The sequence below is a fragment of the Maylandia zebra genome, linkage group LG8, assembly GCF_041146795.1.
Source record: "Maylandia zebra isolate NMK-2024a linkage group LG8, Mzebra_GT3a, whole genome shotgun sequence".
NCBI lineage: Eukaryota > Metazoa > Chordata > Actinopteri > Cichliformes > Cichlidae > Maylandia > Maylandia zebra.
Genome location: NC_135174.1, coordinates 28,122,444 through 28,135,890, shown reverse-complemented (window position 1 = coordinate 28,135,890; position 13,447 = coordinate 28,122,444). Strand labels below are relative to the sequence as shown.

The 13,447-nt window shown below is 42.3% G+C and overlaps 1 protein-coding gene across 1 annotated transcript; it reads right to left on the bottom strand.

Annotated features, from left to right (window-relative positions):
• Positions 1 to 352: 352 nt before the first annotated feature.
• Positions 353 to 13,252, bottom strand: nploc4 (NPL4 homolog, ubiquitin recognition factor). Its single transcript, XM_004565970.3, has 17 exons — positions 13,062 to 13,252; positions 12,356 to 12,436; positions 8,840 to 8,949; positions 8,464 to 8,691; positions 8,338 to 8,386; positions 8,165 to 8,259; positions 7,966 to 8,089; positions 7,285 to 7,464; positions 7,052 to 7,138; positions 5,726 to 5,797; positions 5,511 to 5,637; positions 3,427 to 3,587; positions 3,206 to 3,277; positions 3,009 to 3,101; positions 2,386 to 2,502; positions 1,951 to 2,053; positions 353 to 734 (listed from the first exon to the last, which is right to left on the bottom strand). The coding sequence occupies exons 1-17, from the start codon at positions 13,074 to 13,076 to the stop codon at positions 574 to 576; spliced, it is 1,875 nt and encodes a 624-aa protein (XP_004566027.1). The 5' UTR covers positions 13,077 to 13,252; the 3' UTR covers positions 353 to 573.
• Positions 13,253 to 13,447: the final 195 nt, after the last annotated feature.

Sequence of the window (13,447 nt, the reverse complement as noted above, 5' to 3'; positions counted from 1 at the left end):
CCTGACGGAGCCGAGCCCACTCTGAAGATTCAAAATGTTAAAGTATACGCTACAATCTGATAAAAAACCAAAAAAGAAAAATGCTTAATTAAATTAACAGTATCAACTCTTAAATGTATTTATACACAGCAAGATTTTCCAGAAGATATTGTGACAGTGAGCAGAGCACTGGTGTGAGAAAAAATCCAAACACTCGAGTCTTCGCTGTTGTCCTGAGTCACAGCAGGATGTTTGAGCCGAGGAGGGCGGCGGGATTATTTGAGTGAAAGGGGTCTCAGCCACAGAGTGCTTTATCTAAAATGTATTCTGCCTCTCAGAAAAGCAACAGTGTGAAGGGATACAAACCAAAAAAAAACCTCTGATTCAACTTTATTTTGACTCAGTGAAATTGATGTAAACGAGCAAATCCCACTGCACGTCACAGCAGCCTGTGAGATGGGAAGGGCAGAGGCTTCGACGTGAGGCGAGAAAAGAAAAGATCGCTGACGCCGTCAGAGTCTCGCAGCTGGTCCTGGTGCAGTGACTGAGCTCGATCGGTGAAGGGTGTGGAAGCAGGGCCGAGGGCGAAGGGTTTTAACTGCGGGGCAGGCTGCACATTTCACAGTGCTCAGTGCCGGGCTGGTTCATGAAGGTACAGTGGAGGCAGGACCACATGGCGGAGGAGGAGGCAGGAACCGAGGGGCCGCCCATGGCCCCGTAATCCAGAGAGCTGGAGGGCTGCCCACCCACTGTACCTGGAAGGACAGCAGAGGAAAAACAGGATATTACCACAGTGAAGAGTAGAAGTGGTTTTATGCAGCAGCCTCTCTGGGAAGATATGCCGCCATCTTTTCTCTGATCAACAGCTGAGTGGACCTACACCTTTATGAGCATTCCCACTACAGGAAGCTACTCTGCAGGGACTTCTTTCAGGGTGATTTTCAGGAGCTGATTGGTTAATCCGATCATGCTCATGGTGGCACCAGCAGTCTATTTAAACTAGTATTAAAATAAAACTTTCTACAGATGTTTAGATGCATTTCACATTTCCTGCACAAAGGCAGAGTAACACACAGTCAACATCCTCCTAGAAACACATCTGTCCTCTCACTCTTAAAGCATCTTATAATTAACTTGTCACTTGAAATAAGGTTGAAAAAGCTACCACCATCTTTGCTGTTTCTTCTCCTACAGACTTCCATTCAGGATTCTTTCAGTAATAAGTGGATATAAGTGAGTCAGCTGAACAGCTGAAACAGTATCCAGATATAACATCTGTTTGGTTCTTTACTCCCTGTTTTTAAACTGAAACCTAAGTCTTGTCTATAGATGTTAAAACAGTTAACAAGAACACCAAGATAAGGAGTTACAAGCTAACTTAGTATTAACAGGGCGTCACCTTAGACACAGCTTGTAATACACTGGTGGAAACCTGGAAAATTACAGGTGGTAACGGTGGAGAGGTCACAAGCAGGCAGAGTTTATTTCTGTGGTCTGCTGAGTTAAATAATCCCCAATAATCTGTTTACTAATGAGCTCAAATCAGCAGCACACACCATCTGAGTGATTTTCCACTTTATAGAAATGTCTGCAGCTTCTTTCCTCCTGCTGCAGTTCAAAGTCAGTCCAGAGACACATTCGTTTTTTAACCATAGTAAATTATTCATATTTATTAGTAATATTTAACACCAACCATATCAAACACACGTGTGATCGAACATTTTTTGTGCAGTCATGGTTTATTTGAGGCGCTCTTTAGAAAGAGCATGTAAGCTTAATAATGAGCTGCAGTTTAACATGGTGGAGTCTATCTGCAGGAAAAGACTCACCCGGGAGGCAGCTGGTTATGTTGCTATATATTTATGGTTATGTGCAGATGAGAACCTTATGAAATGTACCATCAAGACACCAAGTTTACAGGCCGTCAAAAACAGAATTTAAATCTGTGGTTCATATAAAAACCTGACTTACTGCACAGCTGCTCGATGGTGGCCCACTGCTCAGACTTCTTCCAGGTCTGTGCCAGATCCTCATTAGAAGTCTTCACTGCTTCAAGTAGCAGCCCGATGCTGTCCTGCAGATACAAACACAAGCTTTCATCTATCTGCTGAAAATTATTCAAGATGCTGAGGAGTTAAAAGCAAAAACAGTACACCAGAGAGTTTATGTTTGGCAAGTCTGTGCTTTATGTAGGACATCCAAATCTGATCAAGCGGTTCATTACAGAAAAACAATGTTTGCGACCGTCGTGATGGGCCGGTTTGAAAATGAGCAGAAAGGTCTGAGTGAAAACATCCTTGGAGGAGTAACTACTTCCAGACTGGAGAAGAATGCGGTCCAACCCATCATCTGCATTACAAATGGGAAACAAATGAAAACCTGAAAGCGTCAAGGCTTTGAACTTACTCTCAGAGGCATGACTTCATTGGTGACGAGGAAGAGGAGAAGATGAAAGTCTGACACGATGTTCAGGAATGATGTGGAGGTGCACTGAGACAGGTATGTGGCTAAACTGTGAAAATCCTGCAAACAAACAAGAAAAACAAGATGAATTATTAAACCACACCTTCACAGTCAGTCACTCAGGCATGTCCACACAGTTTCCAGCATGGCTGCTATTTTTAAATTCACTGTCTGAGAGTTCCTTTCTAAACACTTATGCCGTGCACTCTGTGATTTTACCACAACACGGGAGATGAAGAGTGTTTTCAGCTATTGGATTTTGTTGTTCCCTGCTTGCCCACAACCTCCACTGTGGGTTGTCTGGAATGCCAGATTTGTGATGGATTCTTCAGTGTCTCTGCTATCTGTAGAAGATAGCCACACTACGGACGGAGGAGCGACTGTCTTTATGCATTAACGTGAAAACAGTACAAAGACGAAGGGGATGAGAGATAAGTTAAATTTCCAAACACCCATTTCCCAAACTGGGACCATCAATCCTCTCCTTAAACCAAATACTTTGATGGCCTTTTTATACCTTGTTGAATCGGATGAGGGAAATACAAGCTCATGCTGACAGTACTTACCTGTGTCTCTCCAAGAATATCCCGGTTTTCAATGGGAAAGCGTTGCGAAGAAGAAAAGGTATACTGGGGGTCCTTTGGAAAAGTTGTGGTTATCTGCGAAGAAAATAATATTTCTCTATACAAGTTTTCCGGAAATTTAGTGTCAGAATATAGTTTGCTACACTAAAGTAACAAAAAGTATTATTAAAAATACTCACATCTATAATAAGATACTCCACGGGAAGAGGTCGAGCTAGAAACGTGACATCATTTCCAAATTTGTCTTTGTCCTGTTGGATGTGAAAATCAGACAAATCAATCTCAACATCTGGATGAGCTGATAAGTAACATCTAACCCCAAAATAAGTACCTAATATTTATTTTTTTCTTAAACATGCACACTTCATCACATCAGAGCTTTTTTTATACGCCATCTCACCTTATAGAAGACGTCTGGTACATACTGCTCAGGGCTCGACTCTTGAGCGTAGCCCAGCTCGGGAGCGTCTTTGCAGGGCAGTAGGCACTCGTCTCTCACCAGAGCCATGCACTGATTGGACACCTGATATCCTTCAAAGTGCACCTGGTTATCTGGACCACCTGCACATAAAACAGCACAGAGAAATATAAATAAATAATAATAAATAAATAATAACCACTCGCCGAAAAACAAAAATATTATTTCCATTGCAAATAAATTAAGGATGGTGATGATTTTAAAACTAGTCTTGCAAAGGCAACTGCCAGTCACTAACAAAGGCCCACGTTAGGAGAGCTGTGCAACAATCACAAGACTATCAAGAGAGCCAAAGACAGCAGTGACATGTGATGTGCTGTATAAAGTGGATCAGGTGATCAGGGATCCTGAGATAAGCCAACCATCAATAATCCACAGGTTCCCCTGAGAACCTTAAGCGTTTCACCCTTTGTCAGTAGATGTTGCTAACTGAATGCTCGATTTTTTAGTCACCTTAGCAGCTCAAGCTGAACTAAACAAAGTGATTTTGAGCTGTTTAAGTTCTCCTTAAATAGCTTTCTATTCATCCAGTTTACCACAAAATGTAATCTTTGACAAAGCCAGAATAAAGTCAATCTTAATAAGCAAGGACAACCTGATGAGAAGTTAAAAATATCAACAGAGAAATCATGCACACTGCAATAACACTATAGTGTGTAAAACACTGAGTGTGTAAAGTCTGTTTAGCATTACACATGCAAGTGATTTACAAACAGTAAAACAGATGGACTTCGCCCCTGCTTGCTGCGAGATGCGTAGCCATGACATCAGCTTTGGCTGCCGGGGCCTCACTCATGCAAATAAAAGTGTTGAGGTCACTGCTGGGTGTTTTCTTGGAACAAATACAAAAGGCGGTGAAAACATTCATGCCTGATCCCGCACAACGTCTGGCTCCTCTGGCTTCAAATGGACGCACATGTTTTAAGTCGTAGTTTAACACTTGACAGACCTTACAGTAAAGCTGTAAACTGAACACCTAAACCAGTTTCCTTAAGATTGTAAGAGTTCTATGGATATATGAAAGGAGAGGCTACAACATGCTGAGTGTTGCATTCTGGGATGTGCAGATTAATGAATGATTTAAGTCTGTTTAGATCAGGGGGTGGGGAACTCCAGGCCTCGAGGGCCGGTGTCCTGCAGGTTTTAGATCTCACCCAGGGTCAACACACCTGAATCAAATGATTAGTTCATTATCAGACCTCTGGAGAACTTCAAGACATGTTGAGGAGGTCATTTAGCCATTTAAATCAGCTGTGTTGGATCAAGGACACATCTAAAACCTGCAGGACACCGACCCTCGATGTCTGGAGTTGGACACCCTGTATTAGACTGACCCAAATAAATTGTCAAGCAGGTTTCTAGGCTTGAGGTAATCTGTGATTGAACCACAAACTTAACTATACCCAGAGTTGCACCAAATCACTTTTTTTTAGCCTGCTGAAGTGTGACCTGCAGATACTGAATGTTTTTCTAAGGTCTATAACCGACAGCAGATACAAACAAAAAGAAATGATTAAACTTTACGACTTCCCCCAAACTGCAGTACGCTACTGGCTCTGACGGAAACAGCTCAAAAATAAAGGGCTCTGCTATTTGAAAAACATACAAATACAAAATAAAAATCCAGTTGCATGAGTTGCTGTGTGCCCACCTTTACCTGAAATATTTTTCTACAGGTGTGGTAGATTTATATGACCAAAAAAAAAAGGTTATCTACCTGCGTAATTGTCCAGTATGTTTATAACTTCAGCAGATAAGAGGACATCGACCCCCTTCTGCTTTTCACTACATAATTTTCCATGTTAACGACAAGTTAGGGTGTGACATGAGGATTTGATGCCACTGTGTTCCCATTGGAAAAGCCAAAAGGACATTTTGGGAAGAGATGCTTTTTTGTGGTTTATGATCAAGTAACCATGCCTGCATTGATAAAGTAATGAAGAAAATGTTCCCCTGTTTCTCATTCATAAACCACTCACAAGAAAAAAAAAAGGAACAGTACCAACCTGTCGCGACCACAGTCACAAATTTGGATCCAAAGTGTCCGTCTCGAGAAAGTCTGCAGGGGTTTGAATGTTCATTCTGGAAGTATCCCGCTGTGATGCACTCCTCCGCGCTCAGGTAATACGAGTCCTAACACAAGTAAGGACATTAAGGATACACAGAGGAAAACACCACAATTAAGACTAACAGATCATCTTTGAGTCAGATGGATCCTCACGCTGTTTCTCGAGTAGCGGACGGTGCCTATCCTCGTATCCTCAGACAGCAGGTCCGTGAAGATCCACCCCACCTGCAGAACAAGCAAACATAATAATGTCCACTCATAAGATTATCTGCTCGAATATTCAGCGATTTTACATGATGTAACAAAACTATAAGTTAAACTCAATTCTCAAAGTTTCATCTTTTTATCCAAATGGAACAAAAACAGCCCTTAGATAAACAAAAACCACAAGACACCAGGTGATATGCAAAAAACACATACACATGCAAGGATTAACATCACTGCATACGCCCGAGTCTTGAAGTTTAAAAATATTTTTGTGCTTCTTCAACCTTTCAAAATAAATTTGTATTTCTCAATACTCCAAATATCCCTGCATGATTTTCTCCCACCACACTAACACATCATTACAGCAACAGCATGCGTCTCCCCATCGCTGTTCCCGTTTTACACGTGAAGGTCACCGTGCTTCACAGTACCAAACACATGATGTGTGAGCCACTAAACAGTGGTGACAGATGACTGACAGCTCCAAACACCGAGCTACACCTGATTGGACATACGCCTGCCTGTGCTGTGCCCTCTGAGATACCAGACTGAAACCAAGCTCCATAGAAAGCTTTCTATTAACTTACCACCACAATTACAAAAATAGCCCAATATGAGCTAAAAACAGTGCAGAGAAAGGTATTTTTGAAACTGTCATTAAAAATAATCCATTTCATGACTTTCATTATTTTACTGTCATGTTTTTAATCTTAGGCTGACCTCTGACAGGCCTTACAGATGTTATTTAATTAAAGAGATTTTCATAGAAAATCTGCAGCTTTAACTGAAGAAGTGCTGGAGTCAAGAGGGTGGGTGGGGATAGAGATCACGCCAAACTAACTCGACTTCTGGGGGACAATTGTGGTCAGGCATGTTATGTACTGCCTGTTTTGAGTACACCCTTAAGTTTCATGTCAGATTTTTCTCCCTGGTCATCCATGCCCCACTTGCAGCAACAGGCTAATCAGGGTCATTTAGGTGTCTTGAGCTCTCTGACAGACTCCAACTCGACACTGACAGTAGTCCCTTTAGTAGCTGGAAGGCCACTCTACCAGGAGAACTAGTACTGAGCACAGTAAAGCTGCAAAGCAGAACAAGGACGTCTGCCAGCTGCAGCCTAAGTGGTGGAGTTGGAATCCATTCACTGGATTAACGTCTGACTGTAGAGGCATCTATTTTTTGTATATATGTGCATGCATATAGTTCTGCCTGTATGCAAACATGAAAGCAATGTGAGGTCAAACAGAGCACTGAGGGGAAATCAAACCCAACCTTGCACATGCCCAGTTTGGCAGCAATCTCGTCCACGGCTGCAGCTTTGGGATCATCCAACAGTTCCAGGCTGTTCTGGGTGGCATTCTGAAACACAGCCGAGAAAAACAGCATAGTTTTAAATGCAGTTAATGCTCAGTGAGGACTTTAACCTTATTGAGCAAATAAACTAAGACACAATTTCACTTGCAGAGCAGAATCAGGCAGCAATACGCTCAGTGAGAATGTCCCACCTGTGGGGGTTCGTAGATGGCAGCCACTTCCGCTCTGATGCCCAGGGGGATGTCTGTGTGCTCCGTGTATCTGCCGTACAAGTACCCCATCCTCTGACTGCCCGTCTTCCTCCAGAAGTCCAAGAAGCGGTCAGCAATGGTGTGGTTCTCAAACATGATGTTGTCTACATGTCTGTATTTCTGGGGGGGGAAAAGAAAAACTACATTCACATACACGGTGTGATACTCAGGACTGTTGTTTGGTTTTTTTAGACATGGATCAAGTTTCTTTGAAGATGTGGAAGCAGCCGCTCAGGAGGAGTCTGCATGCTAAAATATACTTGGGGATTAAATTCCCAGTGTTGCTCAGCACTTTGTACTGAAGCTAACTGTAATGTACACCTGCCATTTAATGCGCCTGAAACTTTTACTGTGATCTAAATTATTAACAGGGACAGAAAACATTACAAATGTGTGCAGTATTAAGCAAATAGGCACATTTTCAGTAAAACAGCTGCAGAGTAATCCAATCCATTCATTTTCTAAACCACTTCAGGGTTCTGGAGCTCATTCCATCTTTCATATGGTGAAATATGGAGTACTCCCAGGACAGGAAGGTTCGCTTCAAGTATTTTCGGTGTCATATTTGCTGATAAAAGAAGTAAACGAATATTTCTCCCAACACTTGTTACCGTGACATACCTGTCTGTTCAATGTGATGGCACTCGGCTGGCACTTGGTGCAGATGCCTTCCGGCCAGGGAGGGTGACCCTCGCAGCCTGACTTTATCTTACAGCTGATGTTCTCCAGAGCAGCAAACTTCCCCCTGCAGGAGATCAGAACAGTGTCAGAGTCTGACATTATGAGCAACCAAACTGGAAAATTAAAAACAGCTCCTCACTTATCAGCGCCACCCGTCAGCTTGCGAAGGTATGCGTGGAATGACATGTGCTTCACTGGTGGGTCGAGGTGATTCAGGTAGTCTTCGTCAAAAGGCTGGAATCAGAAGAAACATGCTTTATAGCCCTAACATTCATCATTTAAGAAACAAAGCACAGGAATGAAATATCTTACCTCTAGCGGTACACAGTGCACACACTTCCCAAGGGCACCATGGCGACATCTGGAACAAGAAAAGAATGATTAGGTATCCAACATCTGCACTGAGGTCAGATGTGTGCAGCTGGTCCTCTTCCTTACAGCTGCGGATCTCTGTTTCTGTAGATCTTGCCATCTTGCTTGGCCAGATACTGATCGATCTCATCTTCCTGGACCTGGGGCGCTGAAAAGGACCGGGGGATCATGGAGGACGAAGAAGAGGACGAGACGGATGGTAGTGACGAAGATGTGTGAGGGGTGGCCGTGTCCATAACCTCCCCGGAGGAGGTGGAGGATTCTGAAGGGAACAAAAACAACATGTCCCCATGCCTACAAAACACGAGAGAGAAGAATAAGATGATTAAAGCTGTGGAGGTCGACAAAGAAGACAGTATTTCTGGGAACCAACACTCCCCAGAGAGGCAAGAGTGAAATTCAGACTCTAATTAAAGGTTAAAGTCTGTTTGTTTCTACTTACTTGATCTTAAGAAGGCTGAGGGTTTTGTTCTGGGATACGAGCTCTCCGGTTTTGTTGCGGTTCAGATAAACCGAAAACCCATTAGAGTTGAACCCAAATTCTTTGGCCACCTGTGGGAGAAGCAGATACCGGATTTTGACAAGAATATCGATACGACACACATTTCATATAGCCTGGAACAAAAACATTGATAGCCATCAAGACACTTTAAATTCATCATTAAGCATAAACGTCAAAGCCTTGTGCTGCCGGGAGTGAATTCTTATCACATGTGCTGGTTCTTGTGTAAAGACAGTTTGCTCTTGAAAAGATACCAATCACTCAAAGCAGATTAGCAAAGAGCGTCAGCCTGGAGGAACACCTCTTTATGGTTGGCACTCTGAGCGGATCGAACAGGAGGGTCTCCCTCGTAGCACTTTTACATCACATCATGTAACTGTAATACACTCAGTGGGATGCTGATCATTTCCCTGTGTGGGCCTTTTTTCCACGTACATGCATTTTAAGATCTGATAAAGAGGCTTTAGACAGAACCAAAGGAAACTTCCACAAATCCAAATAGTTGACTCTAACCTGTACTGATGGTAAAAAAAAAAAACAAAAACCCAAAAACTTACATATTGGGTTGTGTGAAAAAAAACAAAACAAGTTATTTTTGGTATTCTGTGTCATTCTATAAACACTGTTTTACTTGAGACATGTTGCGCTGCATATTTTGCACCTTGTTACGTTTACTAGTTACAGACAGAGGAGAAAAATACTGACTTCAAATCTGATTAGTCTTTAATGGCTCTCTTACATGAAATATACTGAACTGATAACTGGATTTCACTAGAATTTTGCTAAACACCAATATTTTATTTCCTCACTTTGAGGAAGGAAGTGGCATTGATCCGGTGCACTCCAGAACTCTACACCTATGTCTGAAAAGTACTATGTCCACACTAATAAAATTAGCAGAGAACAGAAGAGCAGTGAGAAGCATAGAGGTTGTCTGGGGATCACTTTTCTCATGACACACCAAAAGAACAGCGTAAGATCTCATCACTATGGGAAAAGTACACAATCAGACATTGTTTTCAGCTCCTCTCTTTTCTGTCTGGCTCATAGCTGCATTTCAGTACGGAGTGAAAACTTTCCATTGAATTGCAAGCTACACAGTCCTGCCTTAACAAATGCATTTTGATGAGGTGCTGCTGCAGTGCTCTGTCTGCGTTATATGCTTCTATTTTAGGCTTTTCATAGACAGTGATTAAAATGCAAATGTAATTATTTCCCATCCTCATGTGTAAAATTGAAGCATAACAGAGAAAATTTACCCAGAAACAGAGGGGAAAGTGGCTCTTAAGTCCTTTGGTAAGTGAGACTTGTATAACTTGGGAGTAATACCATTGGTCAGCTTTACTATAAGTCTTACGGTGCCTTATTCTTACCTCACACTGTATTTTACCACGTTTGTTGTCAATTTGCTAAAACTTCCTATTTTTGCTTTGCTGACTCTTGTCACCTGAATACCTGATATTTTACCAATCAAGCAGATCACTTCATTTTTTATTGTCATTTCACCGGCTTCTGTCCTTTTTGGTAAAGAAGGTCTTTAGATTTAAAGTTTTAACTTACAGTTCATGTTTGCAGGTCTTCAAATTCACATCTCTGAAGCCTGTTTGTGTCAGCCAAACTTCTTGAAACACCAAAGGGCGTTCACAGTCCTGCAGAGTTGGACTGACATCAGATTAGGAGTTGTCCAAATCTGATGTGAGTCCAGCTCAGCAGTGATTCACCACTGGTGCAAATGTTGGGTTCAACATTACCAGACAGCTGTAAATGGATACAGGAATTTCCTGTATTTTATGCACTAGATTTGGGGAAGTGGATTAAATTATTAATAGGCCTTCAGTAAAATTCAAGTCCTATAAAAAATGGATTATCTGCTTTTATCTGTGCCTTCTGTGATGTGAAGCAATGCCTGGACTCTAAAACATCAAACACAATCCACAAAAACGCACAGGAGCGGTGAAGGACCGACCTGCTCTGTTACTTCCTACACAGCTTCATGCATGTACAGGCACAAGAGGAGGAAAAAAACAAAACAAAGCCCACACACAACACATAACACTCCTGTACTGATTGAAAGATAAAACATTTTCTAATCAATTTTCTTTGTGGAAAAAATAAGAGGCCTCCACAGGTTTTCAGTGTACTGTGGAAATAACGTACAGAAGGCTTGGATCCAGTTCTGGTGTGGAGGAAAGCAGAGAGTGGGAAATTCTTTGCTTTTTTGCCAGCACATGACCGATGTGACACAACAGATAAATATCAGCTACTGATGCGGATAAATGCCATCTTACTTGCTGATATGCCAATATCAGCTAATGACTATATTTGGTTCATATATCAGTACATCCTTATGATTGACAGTATTAACATGACTAGCATATCATAGCCCTTTGGTTTAAAAAGACCTGTTTTGAAGCATCAAGAATAACATTCCTGCTGTTTTGGCCACAAGTAACTGCATGTGATGGGTCTAATAACCACTGAGAGAGCTGATAATCTCCCCTTTTGAAACATGGTGTCACCAAACGGTCAAAACAAAAAGTTGCTTTTTTCCCAGATTTCTATTGGATCAAAGTCTTTTTGCAACTACACTGTGGCTTTCAGATAGCCTTTCATTCTTCCAGCCAGAAAACTGTGACCATTTTATTTTATGTCTATTATTCTTACTTAATTTTACAATGCATAGCAATTTAAAACAATGTGGCACCACTGTACCCTGAAGGCAGCAAACATGGGTAATCTTTGTGAACTGGAGATGAAGTGAGGGAGGGCGTGCAGATTAGGATGGTACTCTGAATTTTGTGACTTTTCAACTGCATGAGGACACGGTGTTACTACTTCCAGGAAAATAAATAATAAGGATGAGCTGACAAAGCCCTGAGGTGAAGGAGTGCTGGTGCCTGGCAGTTTATGGAAACACAAGCTACAGAAAATACCTGTTTCCCCTCCTTTACATCTGAAAAACCTGAGGACAACTGTTTTGAGCTCACTCTCCCTCATCTTCTCCCATGCCTTCGGAAACCCAAAGAGGTCATAAGCAGAACAGAATATGATGGCCCAGGCTTAGATGTTATTGTGTTTGTAACTGCTGGACAACTATTCACAGATCATTTTTCATTATCTTATGCAAACATCAAATAAAGCATACTATCTACAGCTGAATTAAAACTATAATGTGTTTAGAAGTCTTTAACTAAACTGTTTTCTTAGCTATCCAGTGGGTTTGTCAGCAGGGATCCTTATAAAAAGGCAGAATGGGGCTTAGGGAAGAAGACAGCAGCCATGACTAATTAAAATCCTGCATTGTTCAGAAGTCAGCCACCACCTTCATTTAAAGGCTGAACTGACCCCCTTATACTGGACTGCCAGGCCAAACTGATAAATCCTGAGGCTGGAAACCAGCCCTTAGAGCACAGAAGAAAACAAGATGCTTGAGTGCTGTTATATTTACCACATTACCTTCTTTAAAAAAGCAGCAGCTGTCTCCCTCTTTGTAGAAGGAATTTTTTTCATCCCTTCTGGGGACTGCACCCTGATGATCTAAAGGAGGGACAGAAATAAACCCACAATTCAGCCGTTACAGTACAAGCCCGAATCCATTGTAGCATTTCAAACACCTGTCAGTCAAAACCAGGACGCAGCTCCCCCCCTTTCTGCCCCCCTCCGGTGTCAGTGTCGGGGTATTATGACAACCGTGACAGTGCAGAAAGAAAAGTCGGGTTAACGTTAGCTCATCAATCTCTGGTTTTTAGCTGCAACATGACGATGTTGACATTGAACTACTCTGGAAAGCTGTCAGTGTGTACTGGCTCATTCACAGACTAACTAAATATCACTTTCGTGGTGAATGTGCAACATCACAGCTCCCATCGTTACCGAGCTATTCGTGTTACTGTCATGCTAAAGAGCTGAAAGAATATGCCAGTCATTTTAAGCCGGCCGTTATTGTCGCTCTCCCGTTAGCCAACAATGACTCTTTTCATTCGGATGTCGTCAGCTAGCCTACTAGCTATCATATTAGCCGGCTAGCTGAACAGGCCCTGGTCACTCTTAGCTCATGTTAGCTTGCTAATGCTAGCCAAGCTAATTCTGCTGCCTCATCACTCAGGAGTCCGGCTAACAGGCTAGCTAACGTTAGCCGGAGCACACCCGCCGCTGTACTTACAATATTATCGGCCATGCTGCTCGGGTAGGTGCGCCCGGTAGATTTGGCTTTGTTAGTGGACAGACAGGGTCAAAACAAATATTCCGTAACGCTTTTGTATATATGTGTGTGTGTGTCAGCGAAACTCCATCCCGCAACTCAAACACCGGGTGTTGCACACATTAGCGCCCCCAGCGATCCCACAGCGGAGCGACCACGGTCGAAACAAAGAAATTGAGCTGGAAACAAGGGTTCCACTTTTATTATTCTTTCTTTTTCTCCCGTCAGTGACTGCCTCCCACCTGAGCCCCCCCGAGTCAGATCCTTTTTAGTATTAAATATGCTGAAAGGTGGGATACAAAATCTTCCTGAGAACATTTTCAGAGATAGAGGCTCACTACAGCATG